The sequence below is a fragment of the Mesocricetus auratus genome, unplaced genomic scaffold (assembly GCF_017639785.1).
Source record: "Mesocricetus auratus isolate SY011 unplaced genomic scaffold, BCM_Maur_2.0 Super-Scaffold_100009, whole genome shotgun sequence".
In the NCBI taxonomy this organism is placed as follows: domain Eukaryota; kingdom Metazoa; phylum Chordata; class Mammalia; order Rodentia; family Cricetidae; genus Mesocricetus; species Mesocricetus auratus.
Genome location: NW_024429193.1, coordinates 49,425,719 through 49,449,206, shown reverse-complemented (window position 1 = coordinate 49,449,206; position 23,488 = coordinate 49,425,719). Strand labels below are relative to the sequence as shown.

Genomic DNA, 23,488 nt, shown 5'->3' with positions numbered 1-23,488 from the left:
TAATTCTTACCAAGCAGCTTAAGGGCCAAGAGTTAAAAGGTCAGAAGCTGAGAAATTGATCATATGTTTAAAGACTCTGTAAGCCTCATTAAGCCCGTAGGTATGAGTGATGAAATGTTAATATCCCAGATCCTTAACAATTCATTCTTCTGATTAACAGGAGTTTTTTTGGGTTTTTTTTTGGTTGTTTTTTGTTTTTTTTGGTGGTAGGAGAGACAGGGTCTGACTTTAACCCAGATTTCTTCTAATTCACAGCAGTCCTCCTTGCTTCAGCATCTGAGATTTTAAGTGTGAGCTGCCACACTCAGCAGTAACTATTCCTAATTCTTAACAACAATCTTGCAATATAGCATTAGCCACATTTTATAGTTTCAGAAACAAATTCAAAGAGATAGACTTGCTCAGAATTTCAAGACTTAAAATGTAAAGTTGAGATTCTAATGGAACCAGCATTACTCACTACTCCAAGATCCCTCAACGGTTACTATTAAGGTGGCTATACACAAGGCATGACTGAAGGGGCTCATCTCTGAGGACTCCAAAGTCCTCTTAGCCTATAGATGACCCCATTTCAATCTGATCCAGGACTCCAGACAGAGCTATCTCAACTTCATCTCTTGTGACTAATCCATAGCTTTGCTTAATAGAGTAGCTAGCATGCCACCAAAGACATTGAAAACAGTTCCATGGATGATCACTAAAAACATTTTCTGGTACATAATTATCAAAGAGCTCTCTGAAAAGTGTTCCTCTTCCTCTGGGTTTTGCTTTCTGAATGTTTATTTAATCTTTACCACCACCACCACATAATCGCATCATCTTTCCATGGTTGCATTTACCATGGAAGTTACCATCCTCCCAAACTAAGCCGTCTTATTGCAAGCATTTTAATCAAAGTGTTGGAGCTGGGTTTTAAGAGGATGAGAAGGTCCTTGTTAAAAAAAAAAAAAAAAAGTAGACATTTCCAGATCAAACAAACTCATACCTTGACTTACAATACACCCTGGCTTAAAATCTGGAATGTTGGTGTAGTGAGATCAAAGGCAATTTCTTGTTGACTTTTTTGTTTTTTAATGTGGAAGGTGGAACAAAGGAAGGAAATTGGACAGGGATGTTGAATTAGGTAATTTTCTAGGACTCAGCCTTAATCATTTCCAAAATGCAGTAAGAAAAAAATGTTTTATTAAAACTACTACAAATACACTTTTTTTTTTCAGGGGAAATGTTTGAAGTTAAAGTAATTAGGTTCAAAAAAGCAATTAAAATGGGACCTGAAACCCCAAATTAGTAACCATACTGTTTAGTCAGTGAGCACAAAAGAGCACACAGCAGGCTGAGTTTACTGAAGAGTTTTGTGCTTGCTGCTAGGGATGAAACCCAGGTACCCAAGCTAAGAATGCACTCTACCAGAGAACAACATCTCCAACTCCAACATTGCCATTTGTGGCCCAGTAAAACACCCTCCCACTTCTGAAGAATTTTGTTTCTCTTATAAACCAGTCTCGAGACTCCCTGAGGAACTTTGGACAAGTGTTTCAAAAATCTGGAGTCCCTTTCCTCCTCCCACCCCTCCCCCAGGCTTGAGATGTTACTAGGAGGATTTTCTCCCTGGTTTACTCCAACCGCTTTTGACTGGAGGTGGAGAAAAGTCTAATTTGTGGGCTGGCTGGAAGGCTGGCCTGAGATGATCTCAAGTTACAACCTTTCCTCCTCCCTCAGGAAGTAAAGTCCACTGGCAGGAGTGCCAAAACCACTCTACCCTGCTAGAACACAATGCCTGCTTGTTTTCACCAAGCAGTGGAATGAAATGCCTTAGAGAAAACTTAACATTTTATTAAAAGCAACTATTTTTTTCCTTCAAAATTTCCTTAGGATTCATTTGCTGAACACATCCTTAAAGGTAAGGTAAAAACGGAATTGGGCGTTGGGTTGAACTTCTCAGGGGGCTTGGAATAACTAGAATCTCTCTGTTCAGCCTAATCATCTAACATGTGTCACACACGCACACGCATACAACCCTGGTATCTTTCTGTTAAGCCTTATCATCTAACATGTTACACACACACACACACACACACACACACACACACCCCAGCCTGCTTTAACAAATGGAAATGAGGATAACACCCATTCCTCAGAGCATATACATTTTCTTCTCACTCTTTCTCAATATATGGGTATTTATTTACTCAACTCTGTTTGAAGTAACTATGACATTCTAATCTTGAATACCTAGCATCACTTTCCTAAGGTGGAGACTAGTCTCCTGCAGAATCGTGTAAGTCCATGATCACACCCAAAATATTTAACCTCTATACAGTATACTCTATTTCAGTTCACTCATATTTCCCAAGTGGGCTTCCCAATTTCTTTTCCTGATCTAGTATCCAGTTAAGAAAGAGATAATGTACTTTGTTGGGGTATCTACTTTTTAAAAATACCTAAATTACCTAAGTGCCATATAAAGGGTCTGTGAAAACCCAAAGGCCCCCTCCCATTTATTTTTCTTTAAGTCAATGACTGTTCCCAGAACTGGAAGGGTAATATATGGCTTCCTCTAGAATTGGCTGCTAGCTGGTAGACTTTCTAAGCACAAATCGAGTGGCCATTCCTGCCAGGGGAGTGAGGTTGAGCCCTTATCAGGCAGATTTCATATGTAACTAAATGGGAACAAAAAGGTAAAATCACAGAACAACTGCTTTTATACCACGGAGAAAATTAAAATTTAAAACTTTAGCCATACACATCTATAATCTCAGCTTTCAGGAGAAAGGCAGGATTGCCATGAATTCTAGGTTAGCCAAAGCTACATAGAATGTCCAGGTCTTAAAAACAACCAAGCAACCAAACAAACCAACAAAACCCCACACAAGTTTAGATGATTTCCTTGGCTACTGAAGACTATGTTTTGATCTGTCACAGTGATCTTCTGACATAACACGAAGGGAGCATCACGATAAAGATGGAAGAAAAGACCCTTCCTTATGCTAAAACCCTGGATGGAGGATGGGGATGGATGATTGTGTTACATTTTTTCCTGGTAAGTTTCTCTCCCCTTTCCAACTGCTAAACTGTCTGGAGAAATGCTTGAAGCAGCCTAACAAAATCACTTCAGAATAATTGGATTTGATTAAACAGCCAACCAGGGACTTCCCAAAACGGCTAAGATCAGAGGCCAACTCTGGGAAACTCAGGAGCCTAGATGCGCCCTTGAGAGAAAGTAGAAACATTGTACCCAGCCCTCTGCTCTGCCTGTACCCTCTTAACACTCCAGGCTTGATTGGCAGTTCCACCTTGTCAGCATGGCAGTTGGGATTTCAGGACATTGCATTCTTCACTAGGGCATTTCTAGGAAGCACTCAGCCCTGCCAGGTGTGAAACTATGCCTGTAATTCCAGCACTCAAGTAGACCAAGGCAAGATGATTGCTGAGAGTTCAAGGCCAGCCAGTCATACCTGGCAAGACCTTATCTCAAAATTAAGCACCCACTCAGCACAGTATTTCTGACAGGAGTCCCCGTGCTGGTTTTTGTCTACTTGACACAAACTTACATGTGTCTGGAAAGAATAAACTGCAACTAAGGAATTGCTTCCATCAGGCTAGTCTGTTGGCAAGTCTGTGGGGGAATTTTCTTGATTAATGATTGATACAGGAGAGCCCTATTGACTGCCACCCCTGGGCAGGTGGTCCTGTGTTGTTTAGGAATGCAAATTGAGCAAGCCAGGAAAACCAGATAGTAAGCAGTATTCCTCCATAGCTTCTGCTTCAGTTCCTGCCCTGACTTCATGACACTGAAATAAACCCTTCTCCCCAAACATTTTATACCAATAGGAAACTAACTGATAGGGGTTGGGAATATTTCAGCTCTGCCCACACTCCCCCCATAACTTACACTAGAATTAAACATTGCATATCTGACATGTATTGTTAAGCTAAGACTTAACTGTTGAGGTTGCTACGTGAAAAAGTGGTGATGTGCATTATCAGCATGCCCACTCTAAACACTACTGGATCCCATCATAGCTGTGCCTCAACCAGCCCTATGATTCTTAAGCATCCTTAGATTGTTCTATTAACTTCGATACACACTTACAAAAACACCTCTTCCTTGACACTCCTCCCCTGCTTAGATTTACAATAAGCAGCCCACACAAGTACAATATCTGCATGAAATTGGTGAGTAACAGATATCTGTATGAAAATTGGAGGTGGGAAAGCATAATGCATTAGTCCTCCCTAATGACAGAAAAGGAGAAGGCAGCTAAGTTTTGTATATTATAAAACTTAATGAAGCTTCATTACCAAAGAATAGAATTCCTTCTCTCCTTCCATAGAAACATTACTAACAGAGACACTAAAGATGCCTTAAGCCTGAGAGCCCTGCCTGGTTGGGCCTCTTCTCAAATCACAGTATATGGGGTTGGTATTGTTGGATAGTCTGGTTCTCCCACTCTTTTCTACATTTTTCTCAATGGATGGCAAGTTATTTGATTAGTTACTGCTAAGGAGATGTACCTCATAATCAGGTTAATAGTGTCTTGTTTGGGTAATGTGATGCTTATTGAGGCACAAAAAATATAGCAAACTGTTAACAATGAACTCAGGTTGACCCACTGCTCATAGCAATACTATATACTCTTACAGGACAATGCAATTATTTCTGTGTGAATGACGAGAGTGCTTTTCAATGATTTAAACTCCTGAAAACATGAAAAAAATTCTCAGTGTCCTTTGTAATCTCCCCACAAAGGCAGAGGTTATGTTGTAATTTACCATACTTTATATATAACTTTGTGTTTAGTATGTCTTACCATACATACAGCCTGAAACACAGTAGCAACTCACTAAACACCTGCTTTGTGGAGGATGAATAAATTAATAGACATATTTATAAGGAAACAAGGATAGACGAGTCAGAGGTGGAAGAAGCTAGAGAAAACAAGTGTGGTGGTGCACGCCTGTAATCTCAGCACTTGGGAGGCAGTGGCAGGAGGATCATGAATCCAAAGCCAGCCTGGGCAACAGCGAAATAATCTCAGAAAAATAAGATTGACCAAGAATACTGGTTATTCTGAGGTTATGAAGTTTTAATGAGGCTTTAATCAGGAAAGTATTTTAGAATTACATCTGTGGCTCTGGGCCAACAATGGACTAGTGAACACTGTACAGGGTATTCATTGGACAAGCTTCAATACAGGCAAGAAAATAAGTAAGGCCCTAAATTTAAGGAAGATACCAGGAATAAATGAAAATACGAATCTGAGCACATTGAGAGGACAGACTAAGATGTGGAGAGGAACCTAGACCCCAGGGAATATGAAGAGTTCAGGAGTGTTATCAGAAGCACTTTGGTGGCTGATGAATGCTATTCACTAGAATTAGAAGGCATAGCTAGGAACACTCTGAAGGGTTGACGTGGCTTAATCTTGGACAGATTCCAAAGTACTTATAACCATAACCAAGAATGTGCTTTATAAAGCATTCTTGAGGTTGAGCAACCTGTCTCCAATGTACACTGTCTCAACTTTAAGGCAAAGTGGATAAAGAGGAATAGGACAAATCTTGGGGGGAATCAATGTGGGGATGAATGGAATCATTCAGAGGGGGGAAGCAGAGAAGTAGGCAGATGTCTAGAAATTATCAAGGAAAAACTGATGTGTGGACATTGCTGAGGTCACATAATAGAAACGGCAACAATCTCCTGACTTAGCAACAAGCAAGTAGCTGATAACCTTGGTCAGAATCCTTAGATGATGGGCACTAAGCTAGTGAATTTCAGTTTTCAGTGGAATATTGCTATAAGAGAATTAGACACAACAGACTTTGAAGAAACTACTCTCTGAAGGTCAGGACAAGAGCCTGGGATAGAAATAAGCTTTTATTAAATAGAAGTGATCCTAACAACTGGCACTGATTTCAAAATGAGTCACGGCTAATCTAACATGCACGCTAGCTTGCTTGCTCGCTGGCAAGGCCCACTTAGTATTTATTATGGGTCCAGTACGACTAACTGCTTTTGTCAGGTGGTTGTCCTCACCCTTTAATCCCAGCACTCAAGAGGCAGAAGCAAGTGGATCTCTCAGTTTGAGGCCAGTCAGGTCTACAGAGAGAGTTCAAGGACAGCCAGGGCTACACAGAGAAGAAAATGTCTTGAAAAACCCAAACCAAACAAAACAACAAAAAACTACTTTTAAGTTGGAAGTTAGGGGTGGACCATTCCTAGGTTCTTTTGATTTGGAGTTGAGACAATTTCAATGTCTAATGAAGACACTGAAGCAGGAATGAAATCTACCAAGCATGATCCAAGTCATGGAATCAAGACTTAAGAGTATGCTTGGTTAATGAAGGAAAACAACCAGACATTAGGAGAGGCCTTTTGTATCTTTTATGAATCCAAATATAAATGAATTAGGAAGTTAAAAGCTAAAGAGAGCTGGCTTGATAAATGCAAGAGCTCTGCCTTTCGTTATATTCAGTGAATACACAACACAGCCTGTTATGAGGCAGGTCACATTCATTTCATGGCTGTCATACCCAGACACTAGAGTGAGAAAGAATAAGAAACAATCTGAACAAAGAAGAAAAGTTCCTACTGGAAACCAATAGCCAGCCAAATTCAGATGACTAAGTAAGCCAGGAGTGGTGGCACATGTATTTAATTCCAGTACTTGGGAGGCAGAGACAGGAGGATCTTTATGAGTTCAAGGTCAACCTGGAACTACATAGAGACTGTCTAAACCAACCAAACAAAAAAACCGGTTAAGTATTCTGTGGACATCACCACATAACTCACACACACAGCAAAAAAAAGCTTACAGAATGATGCATTAGTGATCCTTGCACCTAAGTACTCTATTTTGAACTGAAACAGGTCTAGTGCATTGATATTTACACAATTTGCTAGTTTGATTTTTTTTGGAGGAAAATTATAATAGATCGCCAGATTATGGGTGCTGGAGACTGAACCTGGGTCCTCTGTAAGTACAACACGTGCTCTTAACTGCTAAGCCATCTTTCCAGCCCCAAGTTTTGTTTTGTTTTGAAATTTCGAACGGGAATGAGAAAACTGCTTAGGATTCTTTCTTTTTTTTTTTTTTTTTTTTTTGGTTTTTACGAGACAGGGTTTCTCTGTATTGTTTTCGAGGCTGTCTGTCCAGCCTGGCCTCGAACTCACAGAGATCCACCTGCCTCTGCCTCCCAAGTGCTGGGATTAAAGGCGTGTACCACCACCGCCCGGCCTGCTTAGGATTCTTTCCTGAACCTTGGAAGTCTCTTATGCATTGCCAATTCTTGGTCTCTTGCCTCCATAAAAGAAATACTACTATGTGGGACTGGAGAGATGGCTCAGAGGTTAAGAGCACTGGCTAGTCTTCCAGAGGCCCTGAGTTCAATTCCCAGCAACCATATGGTGGCTCACAACAATCTATAATGCATGCCTTCTTCTGGCATGCATACCAGAATACTGTATGCATAATAAATAAATCTTTAAAAAATACTATTCTGAAATAAGACTGATTAGAGGATGGGTGAGTGTTGGCCGTGATTCTTTAGGAGTTCAGGAATGGTGGCACCTTAACAAAAATAGCACACCTACCCCCAAAGGCTCCTGGAATGATATGCAACAGGAAAACAAAGTAGTGATGAGTATCGAGTCAGTCAGTCCAGGATATAAACATCAGCGTCTGTACCATCACTGGCAATTTTTTCTCTCTAAACTTCAACTACTCACCTATCAAACAATAGTGACAATACTTTTCAAAGACAGTTTCATGACTATGTCTTACCACTTTAAAGAGGAATGAACTGCTTCTCCCACTCCCTATTTTTTGTTTTTTTTTGTTTTTCCAGACAGGGTTTCTCTGTATTGTTTTGGAGGCTGCTCCCACTCCCTATTACATAACCAGAAAGTACCATTAAGAAAAATGGGCAAGTACTGAAACACTGAGCAATAGACCCTCTGGTAACAGCACTAGCTTACTTTCCACCTAATGAGGACTCTGGTATGCTTTGGTTTAGGTAAATGTGTTTGTGATGGGGATGACCAAGACATTTGCAATTTTCTTTGTGGTCTTTCAAGAAGAGTTTGAAGGCACTTCAGAGCAAATTGGTTGGATTGGATCCATCATGTCATCACTCCGTTTTTCTGCAGGTATAAAACTAGCAATAAGCTTGCTTTCTATGGAAACGGACCACAAAGGTCCTTGACAACAGTCATTCCTTTAAGGCTTGAAGTATTGATACATTCAAGCTCACTTATGAATATAAATTAATATCAAAATGTAATATTGAAAGAGCCATCACAGTGTTTATGCACTACTTAACTTGGTAATTAAGTTGGGAAAATTAAGGTTAAAAAGGAATTAAGACTCCAACTATTTAATTCATGATTGGAATTTTTCACCCTTTGTTTCTAGCTTGGTAAGTCTTTCTGTCCAGCAAGCCCAGACCTCAATCTAAAAGTGAAACTATTTAGTTTTAATTATATGATCATATTCAAAACAAACATTAAACCAATTTTTCCTCTAGGTCTAGTTAGTGCTTAGGTATATGGTAAGATAGCAATTAGTGATTCGACTTTGCACAAAACAAAGGCCATTAGTACTAACAAAATTTTATTTTCTTGAATATACAATATCTTAGTCATCTTCTTTTCCTCTAATCATCCACACATAAGGATTAAGGGATGCCAGAGCATATTAACCTAGCAGTTTCTCTTTCTTCTCTTAAGGTCCCCTGGCTGCTATTATTTGTGACATACTTGGAGAAAAAACTACCTCCATTCTCGGGACCCTCCTTGTTTCTGGTGGCTATCTAGTCAGCAGTTGGGCCACAGGGATTCCCTTTCTTTGTGTGACTATGGGACTGTTACCCGGTGAGTCTACTATAAATGAACTATAAAAGATGAAACAGGAAACCTTTCTGTTGCCCAAGGCTTCTAAACAGATTATCTGGTCTGATAACTAATTACCTAAGAAGTAATTTCCAACTTGTTTTCCTTTTAGGATTGGGGTCTGCTTTTTTGTACCAAGTAGCTGCTGTGGTAATTACCAAATATTTTAAAAAACGATTGGGTCTTTCTACAGCAATTGCCCGTTCTGGAATGGGACTGACATTTCTGTTGGCACCCTTTACACAATTCCTGATAGATCTTTATGATTGGACAGGTGAGTCAGTCTAAGTTTCTAAACTATCAACACCAAAAGGTTTTGGCCTCCCTTTGGAGACGTGAAGCTTCAAGACTAATTCCTCTTCCTAGCTCCAAGGTCACTGTGGGACCCTGGCGAGTCCAGATCTTGCTATGTAGATCAGGCTGGCCTCACACTTTTAACAATGTTTGGATTATAGGCATAAGGCGCCACACCACATAAGTGCAAACAGTTACAGAAGGTATGCACAGGCTCTGGGTTTAAGCTCTAGCACTGAAGATGGGAGGGGAAATAAAGATGATATTGGGGGGGGGTTGTCAAGACAGGGTTTCTCTGTGTAGCCCTGGCTGTCCTGAAACTCCATAGACCAGGCTGGCCTTGAACTCAAGAGATCCACTTGCCTCTGCCTCCCAAGTGCTAGGAATAAAGGTGTACACCACCACCTCCTTGCTAGAATGATACTTCCTTAGAGAAAAAAAATTTTTTTTTTTGGTTTTTCGAGACAGGGTTTCTCTGTGGCTTTGGAGGCTGTGCTGGAACTCGCTTGGTAGTCCAGGCTGGTCTCGAACTCACAGAGATCCGCCTGCCTCTGCCTCCCGAGTGCTGGGATTAAAGGCATGCGCCACCAACACCCGGCTCCTTAGAGAAAATTAAAGAGATCTTCTATGACCTTAGAACTCTCTTTGGAATTCAATGCATGAGATCCAACTCAGACACTGTAGTAATACCTGTAGAAAAACAACGCTTTTCTCCTTTTCCTCCAATCCTTCATTAAAAATTCTAACTAAAATAGATTGAATGAAAAACTTATAAAAAGGTTATGTTCCTGTTGGACAATCTTATACTGTAAACTAGGAATTTTCACAAAACCATTTCATAGTTTTCTTAAGTATTTTAGTTCAAATGTTTACGTCTATTTCTATCCTTACAGTAGTTTTATTGACTTGTTCCTGCTCAGTAGTCTTATTGTGAATGGGAACCTCCAGCTGACAAACCTTTAAGCCTACATAGTTTGTTCTCTCCAGAAACATAAGTCATAACTTTATTCAGGACACATTGAAACCCAGTACTCAGTATCAAAGGCATGTCTTCTTTCAAGGGATTTTTTTAAAAATCATAGGCTGAAAAGCTATGTGTTTTCCCCCATGATTAATGTTAACTAATTCTGTATTTCCTAGACCAAAATCCAGTCACTGCAACATATTTTAAATACCCATTAAAATGTATTGTCCCTGGACAAATGGACTTCGGGTGCCCATGACACAATGAGATGCACTCTCACCCTGAACTCTAGGGGGGGGGGTCTAGGCCCTGCCCTGGATTAAATGACAGACTATGGACACCCCCATAGAGGGCCTCACCCTCCCTGGGGAAATGAGGGGGTATTGGTAGGAGGGTGTGGGAAGAAGGGAGAGAAAGGAAGAGGGACTTGAGATTGACATGTGAAGCAACCTTGTTTCTAATTGAAACTTAAATTTAAAAATAAAAAAAGTATTGTAATGTTGCGTCCCCCTTTAGAAAAAAATAACCATAACCTTTTTATATAACTTCTTGCTCCAACTTCCTAGCTTTTTCCTTTTTTTTTTTTTTTTTTTTCCCTAGTGTTTTGAGGCAGAGCTTCTCTTTATAGCTTTGGAGCCTGACCTGGAACTAGCTCTTGTAGACCAGGCTGGCCTTGAACTCAGAGATCCACCTGCCTCTGGAACTAAAGGCATGCACCAGCGCCCGGCCTACTTCCTGGTTTTCTATCTCCAAAGTATTCCATTTTTGCAGCATGTACATTGTCAATAGATTTAAATGTTTTCAGTTAAATTTGGGAGACAGGGAAGGAGACGACTCAGCAGTTAAAGGCATTTTGCTATTCTTACATATGACTAGAATTCCATTCCCAGCACCAACAACAGGTATCTCAAACTGCCTGGAATTTCAGCTGCTGGAGATCTGATTCTCTTCTGGCTCCAGTGGGTCACACATATGCATACACATGTTCACATACAGAGAGACATAAATAAAATACACTTTTAGTAAACATGGAAGGCAAGGTAGTATTTTCAAGAATTATTGGACTAAGTAGGTTGGCCTCTTCTGAGCCTATAAATACGAAGTACCATGACCTGAAGAATTAGTCTTATCTTCTCAATTTCTCTCTTCTACTTAGGTGCTCTTATATTATTTGGAGCTATTGCATTGAATTTGGTGCCTTCCAGCATGCTCTTAAGACCCATCCACATCCAAACAGAGAACAATTCTGATATTAAAAACAAAGATAGCAGTTTGTCTACAACTGGACCAGAGGTATCACCAGACAGGACAGAAACATCATACTGCAATGAGATGCAAGAGTCTTCCATCCAAGGCACTTCTATGAAGAAATCTGGACAACCTACTAAAAATTTAACTGCCTTAGAAAATCAAAGAGAAGAGTTCAGCAATTGGTCTCACAGGAAAAGACTTACACTTATGAGCAATGACAAAAGTTACCAGAAAAAAATGGGTTCATGGAACTGTAAACAAAATCTTTTAGATATTTCTCTCTTTAGGAATCCTTTCTTCTATATATTTACCTGGTCTTTTCTACTCAGTCAATTAGCATATTTCATTCCTACTTTTCACCTAGTAGCCAGAGCCAAAACACTTGGAATTGATATAATGGATGCCTCCTACCTTGTGTCTGTAGCTGGTAAGAAAATCTATTTCAAGTCTCCTACCTAGATTAAATTTTATTTTAAAACTGAAGCAAGGAAAGAAAGAATGGGAAAAGCAGGAGCAGTTATGAGTGGGCTGGGGAAAGATTGGGAAAGCAAATTTCCTGAGGCTAAGCACATCTTCCATTTCCTCATGCAGACCTGAGTGGACCTAATGAACCTTATTCATTTTCAGGTGTCTAACACAGTAGATATTAACTACTCCCTGGGTAGAAACTTAATTTTAGAAAGCTGATGCTAAGTGTTAAAAAACTACTCTGGGAAGAAGGAAATCTTAGCTAAAAAACATAGCGCAGTAACGGGAAAGATCGATTTTGAAGCTTGTTAACTTCCCAGGTCAGGCACTTGCTCTGAATTTCCTTGGGCAAAGTATTCTCTATGGCAAGATTTCCTTTCCTATCTATAGGATAGAATAACACACTGCTTTCCAGCACAGCTATATTATGAACATAATGTGTAATTTGGTATGGTATCAGGCCCACAGCATGTTCTACTAGTATTTGATGCTAAGTATATTTCTTCTTGAAATAATTGTGAGATAAATATGACCCTTGAATTCATTACTGATCCACAGGTTCATATTTAAAATAAATTAGAATGTAAGTTTTTAAAAATTATTTTTATGTAATTACCAAAAGTTCTAAGATCAAAATGCTTAAACTGTAGACTCTTTCGCCTGACAAAACAAGAAGCCTGAAACAAATGAAAAGGGATAAGATTGAATCTGTTTTGCTCTAACCCAGCAATTCTCAGCAGTTCAACCTAACTTTTCTTCTACAGATTTCTTAGCTACCAAGCCCTTCAGCTTTGCAAGGCATGAGCCACCTCGCCCAGCTTCTTGCTATTCTTGATGAAAACTTCTTTTGGTATTAGCTGCTATGTCCTGTAACAGGATAAACAGTAAGAATGCTGAGCGAAAGAACTGTGGTTTAAATTTTAGTCATTACACCATACCTACGTTCCAAGTGACATTTTCAGACTTTTTACCTATTTTCAAACTAACTATAAGCTTTGGAGGTCTTAAATTCTTAAATTCCAAAGCTTCACAAATGACTGTAAGTCCCAGCATCTATGTTTTTAAGATTTCAATTAATTTTTCTCATGCTTTATAGTTACTCCTCAGGACACCTAAGTTTCATATCCTCCCTTGCAGGACCTTTGAAGAGACTGTAAGACCTCTTCAGCCTTTTCAAAAGGTCTTTCACACACAATTAGAAAACACATATGGCAACTTGATAGTTTCATGTTCTACTGGAGGCAGCATTTTGCTATTTTATTAGATGTGTTTAGAAAAGTAACTTATATATCCTATTTTGGTATGAAATCATTTTTTGTTCATGTATTCTGGCCTCAAGATGAAGTCCTACTACTTGGGAAAAGATGTGCTCATACACTGACATTTTTATAAAAGGGGTTAGGAAACAAATAAATTGCCTGACTTTGTATTTATTGTTCCAGGTATCACTGAGACAGCCAGTCAGCTCATATCTGGATGGATTGCTGATCAAAACTGGATCAAGAAGTACCAATACCACAAGTTTTACCTCATTCTGTGTGGTATAACTAACCTACTTGCTCCTTTAGCCACCACATTTCCACTCCTTATGGCCTATACCATCTTTTTTGCCATTTTTGCTGGTGGCTACCTGGCACTAATACTCCCAGTATTGGTGAGTAGACTCATCCATTAATGCTAAAGCACCCAATTCAAGTATCAATAGCTTTCTCCAAAGAGAACTCAAATTACTTATTTTTATGTTTAAAAAATTACATAAAAAATATGGGAAAAGGAAGAACAGTGACAGATCAGCAACATTCCAACTATCTTCTGTTCACTCCTATCCTTCAGGCTCCAGGGGTTGCTGGCTCTTGCTAGAACATAAGCACATAGAGGTCTTCTACCAAATATGGCTTCTGTGTATTTAAAGGATATTGTTTGGACAAGTTCTCCATTTGTATTGCAAACTGACTTAAATCCTGAATTCAGATGGAACTGTTTTTAAGTTTTATAGAACAGCGTATGAGACTCAGGCAAAATTCCAGGCTGAAATAAGTTCCTTGTGGTATGAAAATTTTTTTTGGTTTTTTTTTTTTTTTTTTTTTTTTTTAGAGACAGGGTTTCTCTGTGGCTTTGGAGGCTGTCCTGGAATTCACTCTGTAGACCAGGCTGGCCTCGAACTCACAGAGATCTGCCTGCCTCTGCCTCCCAAGTGCTGGGATTAAAGGCGTGGGCCACCACCGCCCGGCTATGAAATTTTTTATAAATCCATGGCTGGTAGTCAACCACAGGTGGACTGAATAGTACTTTAAGTGCAGATTACAAAATACTATTTCCTAAAGGAGATGGAAAATCATTAGGGTTTGGGAGGTAAACACACTCCTGAACCACATAAAAGGTTAACCAACCAAAATCAAACACCAATGCCCCCCACTAATAAACTGAAAACACTACCTTGTCTAGCTAAGCCACTGTTCCCTAGTTGACTTCTATTCCCTTTCCTAACACTGGAGGCAAAAAGCCATACAAATCATCCCAGGAGTCAAACCATTCAGATTAAGATTTAAAAAAAAAAGGAGGGGGTTAATTTGTCACCCTTTTGTAAATATGAGATACTGGAGGAGTTCATCCTTAACACTGACTTCTAATTACAGGTTGATCTATGTAAGAATTCTAGAGTACACAAGTTTTTGGGATATGCCAGTTTCTTTGCTGGAATGGCTGTCCTTTCCGGACCACCGATAGCAGGTAACAACTGAGCCACACTTTGAGCAAATTTCAACAAGGAAAATAGGAATCTAGTATCTATGGCAATAGTATCAGGTTTAAATGCTATATTTGAGTATCTAATGTTTTCTCTACCCTGATTACCAAAACAAGAAAATCTGAGTTAATTCTGTAGATGTGCTACTTTACTGGCTCAGCCTAAATGATATATTTTCTACTAGATTTAATTTAAAAAATTGACTACTTACACAGAAAAAATTATTCCTAGGGAACAGGATTGTAAAGGGAAACCTTTTTCTTGAGATAAGCCTTCCCGCCAGCCTGGTTCTAGAGCCGCATCAGTCCCAAATAAACACACAGGAGGCTATATTAATTATGAAGCTGTTGGCCTTGCTGGTTTCTTACTGGCTAGCTCTGACTTAAGTAATTACCCCATAATTGTTAATCTAAGTATTTCTCTTACCGGAGAATAGTTCCGGGCTTCCTACCCCATGGCGTTACATCTTGACTCTCCGTGTTTCTCCTTCCCAGAGTCCTCCTGGACTCCTAGTCCCACCTATCTAGATTCCTACTGGCCCAACAGTGCTTTATTGACATAATCACAGGACTTCCCACATCACAGGATTATATATTAAGATTCCCACAGACCAAAGGTTCAATATGTTTGATCTTATTGTCCACAAAAAGGAACTTATTTTAAAATTCACTTTGTTATTTTTAAATGGTTTGTTTTTAAAACAAGGTCTCATTTGTCCAAGCAGGCTTCAAACTCCCTATGTACCCAAAGAACCTTAAGAATTTTCTGACTCTCCTATTCCCACCTGTGATTACAAGTTCAATTACTTGGGTTATGCAGTAGTGGGGAATGAAATCAACTCAGGGAATCCATTCTAGACATATAATCTGCCACCTGAGTCAACCCTCACTTTTCCTACCTCCAAATCACAACTGAAACAGTGAGTCTGCCCTATTATTAAAAAACAAAAACTTCTTATAGTGATGTTAAGTTTATTTTTTATATTTACTTATTTTTGAGGCAGGGTCCCATGTAGCCCAGGCTGACCTTAAACTCTACCTAGAGGATGTAGGCTTTGCATTCTTGATCCTCCCTCCTGCCCCCATCTCTCAAGTGCAGGAACTACAGGCATGTGCCACCATTCTTGGCTTCTTCTTCTTCTTCTTTTAATGAAAAAGAACAGACTACAACAGAGAAAATTAGAAAATAGAATCGCTTTATTGTGAAACTTTTATTTCATACACAAACCTGACATATTATAAAATGTATTTGTTTTTGATCAGTCAGAAAAAATGTTTCTAGCTCTCTTACCCAAAGTGTAGAATACTTAGAATTATATGTAAGAATGACAGAATTCCTGATAGTACTTGTATGCACTAATCCTAAGAACTGGGCAGTCATAAATGTTCTAACAAGTCAAGGGCAGTAACGAGGCTACTGCTAAAACCTCATGTAGATGTTTTATCTCGGAGTTGCTCATAGTATCCCAAGTAAGATTATGATCAGACACTAAGGACATCTCATTTGATTTTAAAGGGAGAGATTTCAGGGCAACCTTATTTCTCTAAGTCATTCGTCTATGAAATGATAAACAGGACTTCATAAAGATCATTAGATCTCTTTCCAAGTTCTGACTTCAGCAACAAATACCAAAAAACACTACCAATGCTGGTTTGCAGATTAACTCAATTCTTTGTAATGGAGATGTAGTTCAGAGGTATATAACTTGCCTAACATGTGTGAAGCCCTAGGTTCAATTACTAATACTTGAAAAACAAAATAAAAACAGTACTTGATTATTAAGAGGTATAGGAAAATACACAGTTCACCTTTAACTCTAGATGTTTACTGGTAATCTTCAGAGCTGTAAAAGATTCTCATTTTTACTTACCTGCATCTGTTACCAAATGAAAAGCTGAAATTTCTATAAAAGAGTATAGGCATGTTTAAGTAGGAATCTGGCAAACAGTAAATCCCCAGTCAAAATGTTTGTTTAAAACGGTAACTGTGAATACATAAACAATATACTTCTCCTTCCTGTATGGGAATGAAAAAGAAAAAGAAAAATTAGTTCGATACAACACTTTAATAATTCTAGGAAAGAAAAAAGTATAGGAAACCACATAACTATAAAAAAATATACAATTAAAAAATCTATAAATAGAGAACGTGGGAAACAAAATCATTTATATATACCTTTATCATTATGAACGATGAGAAATACAAATCTAAAGCACAAAAAGCCTAACCCTACCCTCCTCCCTACATGTACTCCTCCACAGAACACTACCTTTGCTCACTCCAGCCAGATTCTTTCTATCCTTTCCCAGTAACTAGTAACAAATCCAATTTTATTTAAGAATATAGCCCAAATCACACTCTTCCCTGGCTGACGGTGGTTAGCAAACCAAGTATAGGTTAAATGTCATGACACGTCCAAACCTGCTAGTTTTTGCTGGTAGACAGTCTCCAGAATTCCACCTTAGTATCAAGATGGCAGCTTTGAAATGTTGTGGGGAAATATAAGAATTAATATTTGAAACTTTCTTATATTTCTAGCAGACCTATACTTAAAAACATACAAGATACATGTAAATATTATAGATGACAACTTGGGCAGAGAAGTATAATCACATTCTCTACAATTCAGACATAAACCATATCACATAAAATTTCTAATCAAGGCATTCAACATAAGCTAAAAATAAAAAGGCTATTTCATTTCAAATTAGAAGACCCATATTAGCTATCTACAAAATATTAAAACTGAAACTGGGCAGTGGTGGCACATGCCTTTAATCCCAGAACTCGGGAGGCAGAGAAAGGCAGATCTCTGAGTTCAAGGCCAGCCTGATTTACAGAGCAAGTTCCAGGGCAGGTTCCAAAGCTACAGAGAAATTCTGTCTTGAAAAATCAAAAAACTGAATATAGTTCTCCCTTCTCCCACTACTCCCCATTCCCAATAAGCAAATATCTTAAGCACATACATATAATTACTTAAATCAAGCACAAATATTTTGAAAACTCTCCTAAATGTTTTAAACCAGTCTGACTGTAGTATCTCTATCTTCATACAGTAACCACCAACCAACTTTAGCAACTTGGTACACAAGAATCTTTATTCTTTCAAGGCCCTCTAACAAAACTTAAAATTTTATTTATTTATTTATTTATTTTTATGAGATAGGATCTCGCTCTATAGTGCAGGCTGCCTAGACCTTGTCATGTAGTACAGGGTGACTTTGAATTGAAGATTCTCCTGCCTTTCAAGTGCTGAGATTACAGGCATGTACATCACACTCTGCTTGAAAAAGTTCTAAACTTAAATAGATATTAACTTGGCTGTGTTCCAGAAGATGTAAAAGTTCCTAAAGAAAATCTATGTATATAGCTGAATATCTGAATACTTACATAAAATCCTGTCCCTCTTTTCCTCCCTACCTGTTCCCTCTCAGGTATTTCAACCTTGTAAGTCAGAAATAACGGAAACTGCTTATCTTTTCTAGCTCTGTGTATTATAGGAAAAGACAATGGATAAAATGTAAAGTCATCCATCCAAGGAGGTCTCTGTCCCTCTAACAAATAAGCTACGTCATGAACTGACAGGTCCCTATTTTCAGTCTATCATCAGTTCAAATACAACACTGAACAAAAGTCCATCTGATCCTTGTTCCACCATTTGCCAAATTAACCTTTAAAGTTTTATCAGTTATTCAGGCTTATTAATGGAGAAAATTTCTCTGTGGCCTAAGAATTTATTAGAAGAAAACAAAATAGTTCAATCTTTTGGTCAGTTATACTGTGGAGACTGGGGAAAAGTAGAAGACAAGTGATAAAACAGAGAAGAGCTCTCTGACTGTATAAATAAAAAAGAACACATTAACACTGAAGAAAATAGTAAGTTGTTCATTATCAAGTGGTTAATATCTCTCAAAACCAACCCCCCACCCAGCTTCACTCTGAGCATTCCTAAGATAGATGAATATCTATGAATATAAATTCCAAATAGCTCTATTGTGGTTTAAGAGGAGGAAATTATCATTCTGCCTTTGCAAAGGCTACGACTGAGTGTCCAAATGCTATTTCTCTAATAAATAGAGCACAGAGCCAATGCTTAAGTGCTCCTAGTAAATCTTATGGTAATTTCTATCCTGGGGCCTTTAGTGAATTCTTATCTTAAAAGACCCCAAGATTTTAATTTGCTAACCATATTTCCCAATATTTATTTATATCATGGCACATATAGAGCACACAAATATTTTACAACACAACCAATGTAGGAGATAAAACTGCAGTACCCAACCAGTGACCCTGAGAAGCAAAAACATTAGGGTCTAACCATGAGTTTAATTCCAGTACTTGAAAGGCAGAAGCAGACAGATCTTTGTGAGCTTGAGGCCACACTGGTCTATACAGCCAGTCTAGGTCATCCAAGACTACCTGGTGAGACCCACATCTCAACAAAAATAAAATAAAACTAGTGTGTCCATATACATTGGAAGTTTGTCACTTTGCCTCCTACCCAACAGAGGGTGTTGTCATTAAACAGGCCAGTCTCAGAATTGTCAATCTCATAGTTGAAGGAACTTTGGGATTAAGGACTTCCTGGGTATATTTCAAGTTTTAACATGATGATGAATGGAAATATAACAGCAAGCCTAATAGATTCCTTTTTCTTTCTTTGTAACATGTATTTACTGTGTGAGTATATGTGTGTGGACATGCCACAATGTATGGGTAGAGGACAGAGGACAACCTGTGGGAGACAGTTCTCTTCTTACATCTTGAGTCCCAGGGATGGAATTCAGGTGGCCAGACTTTGCAGCAAGAACCATTTCATTACCTGTTAAGCCATCTCAGCAGCCCCCTAACAGGATTCTTTCTCATTCATTCATTCATTCATTCATTCATTCATTCATTTTCTGAGAAAGGGTTTCTCTGTGTTAACAATACTGGCTGTCCTGGTACTTGCTTTGTAGACCAGGCTGGCTTTCAACTTTTAATAGGATTCTTAGCTCAACATCAAATTCTGAAACACATGGTAATTAATAAATACTTCTTAGGACAGTAAATTCCCTTTTCCATGACTCATAAAACCACATATAAAGTTTGTTGGTTGAGCACCTTTAAACTCAAAATAATAAATCTTTGAGGGTAGTGACATGATTGTCACAATGGTAAATTTCCTACCATAAGTTTGTTTCATGTACAAAAATAGTAAAAGCATTATATAAAATTATCTTCAGGGAGAATGGAGAGATGGCACAGCAGTTAAGGCCAAGGTTCAGTTCCTAGCATCCACATGGTGGTTCACAACCATCCAGACCTCAGTTCCACAGGATCCAATGTATTCTTTTTATCTCTAAGGCACCAAGCACATATATGGTGCACATACATTCTTACATGTAGGTAAAATACGTACACATAAAATGAGTAAATTTAAAAAATCATCTTCATACTATAAAGTATAAAGTATATATGAATATAAATGAATTTTCTGTTTAGACTTGGGTCTCATGCCTAAGATATCTTATTATACATGTTAAAATAGTTCTGATACTAGGTATCCTGAACATGATCAACCCTCATTAGTCATAATAAACAAGCTTAGATTTAAGTGGCTTCTAGGTAAGTTAAAAATTCAAGTTTGATTGGTGTTAAACCATCTACATGGTGTAATAAACTTTTGTCCACCATTAAAAATTAAAGATTATATATCTGGCTCTGGATCTCAATTAGAATTTTAAAGATACAGCCGGGCGTTGGTGGCGCACGCCTTTAATCCCAGCACTTGGGAGGCAGAGGCAGGCGGATCTCTGTGAGTTCGAGGCCAGCCTGGTCTACAAGAGCTAGTTCCAGGACAGCCTCCAAAGCCACAGAGAAACCCTGTCTCGAAAAACCAAAAAAAAAAAAAAAAAAAAAAAAAAATTTAAAGATACTAGTAATCTCAATTTCCAAGTATAAACAGGTAGACCATTCAAAACAAGTAATTTCATCCAACTTGAAATATGCCAAATGATTCCCTTCTCTGATAAAAATACTAAATATATTTTAATCCTTAATGATTCAGACATAAGATTCTCTTTTAAAAAGGTGTGTATGTAAAACAAAAAGTTGATAAACAATTTTCTTTTGAACCCATTTTCACCTGTGCCCTCTTGATATCTACCAGCACTAGCTACACTGCTATCAAGAACCCCTAGTCTTTTTCTATAATGCTAACACTTGATAACCACTCAGAAATTCACATCGCACATACATAAATGCATAAGAGGAGGTATTGCTGCTCCATTTTCTCTCCTATCTAGAAAATTTCATAGCTCAGTCACCTATTTCTTAGAAAGTTATAGGTTAGTCACATCCACAGAATACAAAGACTCATCCTAGATGACCTCACTCCACTCCTTTAACTTACCCCCAAGAAACATTTAACTGTCACTAATCAAATAAGGAATCAATAAACTCTTTAAAGTTAGCAGAATTTAAAAGGCTATAAAACATTCCATTCATGAATACATTGAAAATAGGAAATGTAAAACTATCAAAATAAAAGGGTCTGGGAGTGTAGCTCAGCAGTAGAGCACATGCTTAGCATGTGTGCACATGAAGCCTTGGGTTCAATCTCAGAACCAAATAACAAAACCCTAAACCCTGGAAGTCAGAGCTAAATAAGAGAATGAAGAAAAGGCAATAAACAGTTATACCAAATGAGTTGGGGGAGGGTAGAAAAAGCAAAAGACTCAAGTACAGAGTATTCCTACTTTTCTATCAGTTTATCATCTCCAAAGCCAGAGCCATATAGGCATATAACACTAAGATGCTTCCAGAGTACAGACTTTTCTTTTTGTTTTTTTGAGACAGTGTTTCTCTATAGTCCTGGTTGTCCTGGAACTCACTCTGTAGAGCAGGTTGACCCAAACTTACATAGATCTGCCTGACTCCACCTTCTAAGTGCTGGGATTAAAGGTGTGTGCCACCACCACCATTATGGTATAGACTCTTTTTTTGTTTGTTTGTTTTTGTTTTTTACGAGACAGGGTTTCTCTGTATTGTTTTGGAGGCTATCAGTCCAGCCCAGCCTCGAACTCACAGAGATCCGCCTGCCTCTGCCTCCCGAGTGCTGGGATTAAAGGCATGCGCCACCACCGCCTGGCTATGGTACAGACTCTTACAAGGACATTTAAACACTGACTTGTTATCACACAGTGAAACAAACATTTTTAAGATGTTTTAGTTAAGTTCTAGTATGTACCATTGATTACAAGACTGCAAGGCTTCTTCTATTCTTAAAGAGCATTCAGTTAGGAACGTAGCTCAGTGGCAGAGGGCTTCCCTACCATGCTCCAGGGCCTTCATCCTGTCTGCACATGTGTGTCCACACACCCACTATTTAGATTTCATAAGCATTCCTTTAACACATTTATCAAATAGCTCCTTCTCATATGATCTCATAACCCCCCAAGCATTCCCATCACAGAATTTACTAAATATATAATTTAAATGGCTAATGTCTATTTCCCCAATAAACTATAAACTTTATTAGAACAGGGACCATGTTTATTTGGCTCAGTACTATCTTGATATGTAATATATTTTCAGGAACATGATAAATACTCAAATGTTAGTAAAGGAAAGAAGATTCAGTCTCCTTTTTCTTTCAAAAGAGTTATTATTTCCTTGTAAGAAAACAGTAGTCTTCTTGTAGGAGTATCATAAAATGAAGTGCTAATTTTCTCCAATCTCTACCCTAAGACATGCTTCTGAGTCCACAATGACTTTTAATGATGCAAGTTTCTTCTCAGATGAAAATGATTCAGTTTCAAGGAAGACGGGTGAGAGGCTACATTAGTTCCATTGGCTCACAATACAGACTGAGAAGAGGAGGCCCCTGCCTTCAAAGTCTAAGACTTGCTTGAAAATTACAAGTAGAAAGGGTCACCTCACTAACAGAAATCACTCCTTCCTTCCAGGCTGGATCTATGATTATACACAGACATACACAGGCTCTTTCTACTTCTCAGGAACCTGCTATCTCCTCTCTTCAGTCTCCCTTTTCTTTGTACCGCTGGCTGAAAGATGGAAAAACAAACAGTCTGACTTTCGAAGGACTACAATCAAGTAAGAGCGGAACAAAAGAAAATCTAAACAAGCCACTGGAAACAAAAGCTTAGAAGAAAAAGTTTTGTAAAACTGAGAATGTAAGACACATAATTTTTAAGATTCCTTCTTGCTTTACTAGCACTGCCGGGAACTGGTGGGAAAACAGCAACTTAAATTGCTAATCAAACAGGCTAAAAATTGAATCAGTTGAAGCGGCTACCTTACCTATTAAGTGAAAGTCAGAATGTACTATAATAAATCCAAACTTTCATTTGTGCTATAGTCTGTCACCAAATTGTAACAACTGTAAATCATTTTTTTCTTTATCTAAATATAGATAAAGCTAGACTAGAGTTCTAGAACCTGAATAAAGCCTTACTTAGTGACAAGAATGGTATATACCCTCCAAAATAAGCTTATTGCTGTTTACTGATTATAAGTAGTCTTCAATTATTGTGTCTCTTAAATTTTTAGTGAACTGCTAACAAAAATAAAACTTACATTAAGGATCTAGACTACTCTTCAGAACTTTAAGTTCCATATGGAAGTTGGTGGTTTTAGGAGGAAATTTGTTTCAATCAATTGTGTGCCATTTATGGCTAATTAATAACGGTTCTTGTACTCAGCGTTTGCCTGTGAATAATGAACTCTTGGCTGTTTGGGTGACCGTTAAGAGGATAAAAGTTTTCTAAGCATGTCATGGTGGCATATACCAGAAGTCCCAGCAGTCAGAAAACTAAAGCAAGAAAGTTTGGAGTCCAGTATGGGCTACACAGTATGAACTGTGTCCAAAATA

General features: G+C 38.3%; 1 protein-coding gene across 3 annotated transcripts; it reads left to right on the top strand.

Annotated features, from left to right (window-relative positions):
• The first annotated feature begins 1,718 nt into the window (after positions 1–1,718).
• Slc16a4 (solute carrier family 16 member 4) lies at positions 1,719–23,201 on the top strand. Of its 3 annotated transcripts, none has more exons than XM_040752077.1 (9): positions 1,719–1,900; positions 2,923–3,040; positions 8,017–8,149; positions 8,729–8,872; positions 9,003–9,164; positions 11,305–11,826; positions 13,310–13,521; positions 14,504–14,597; positions 22,614–23,201. In XM_040752077.1, exons 2-9 carry the CDS (start codon positions 2,963–2,965, stop codon positions 22,712–22,714), a joined length of 1,446 nt encoding a protein of 481 aa, XP_040608011.1. In that variant the 5' UTR covers positions 1,719–1,900; positions 2,923–2,962; the 3' UTR covers positions 22,715–23,201. The 3 variants fall into 3 exon arrangements, with proteins under 3 accessions (XP_040608011.1, XP_040608010.1, XP_040608012.1); XM_040752076.1 differs by having other exon boundaries at positions 1,720–1,900; positions 22,563–23,201; XM_040752078.1 differs by lacking the exon at positions 9,003–9,164 and having other exon boundaries at positions 1,720–1,900; positions 22,563–23,201.
• The last annotated feature ends 287 nt before the right edge of the window (positions 23,202–23,488 follow it).

Coding starts and splice junctions, on each gene's coding strand:
- Slc16a4 (XM_040752076.1), top strand. CDS start 2,963: ATGGAAGAAAAGACCCTTCCTTATGCTAAAACCCTGGATGGAGGATGG. Junction 8,150..8,728: donor ATCACTCCGTTTTTCTGCAG/GTATAAAACTAG, acceptor TCTTCTCTTAAG/GTCCCCTGGCTGCTATTATT. Junction 11,827..13,309: donor CTACCTTGTGTCTGTAGCTG/GTAAGAAAATCT, acceptor TTATTGTTCCAG/GTATCACTGAGACAGCCAGT.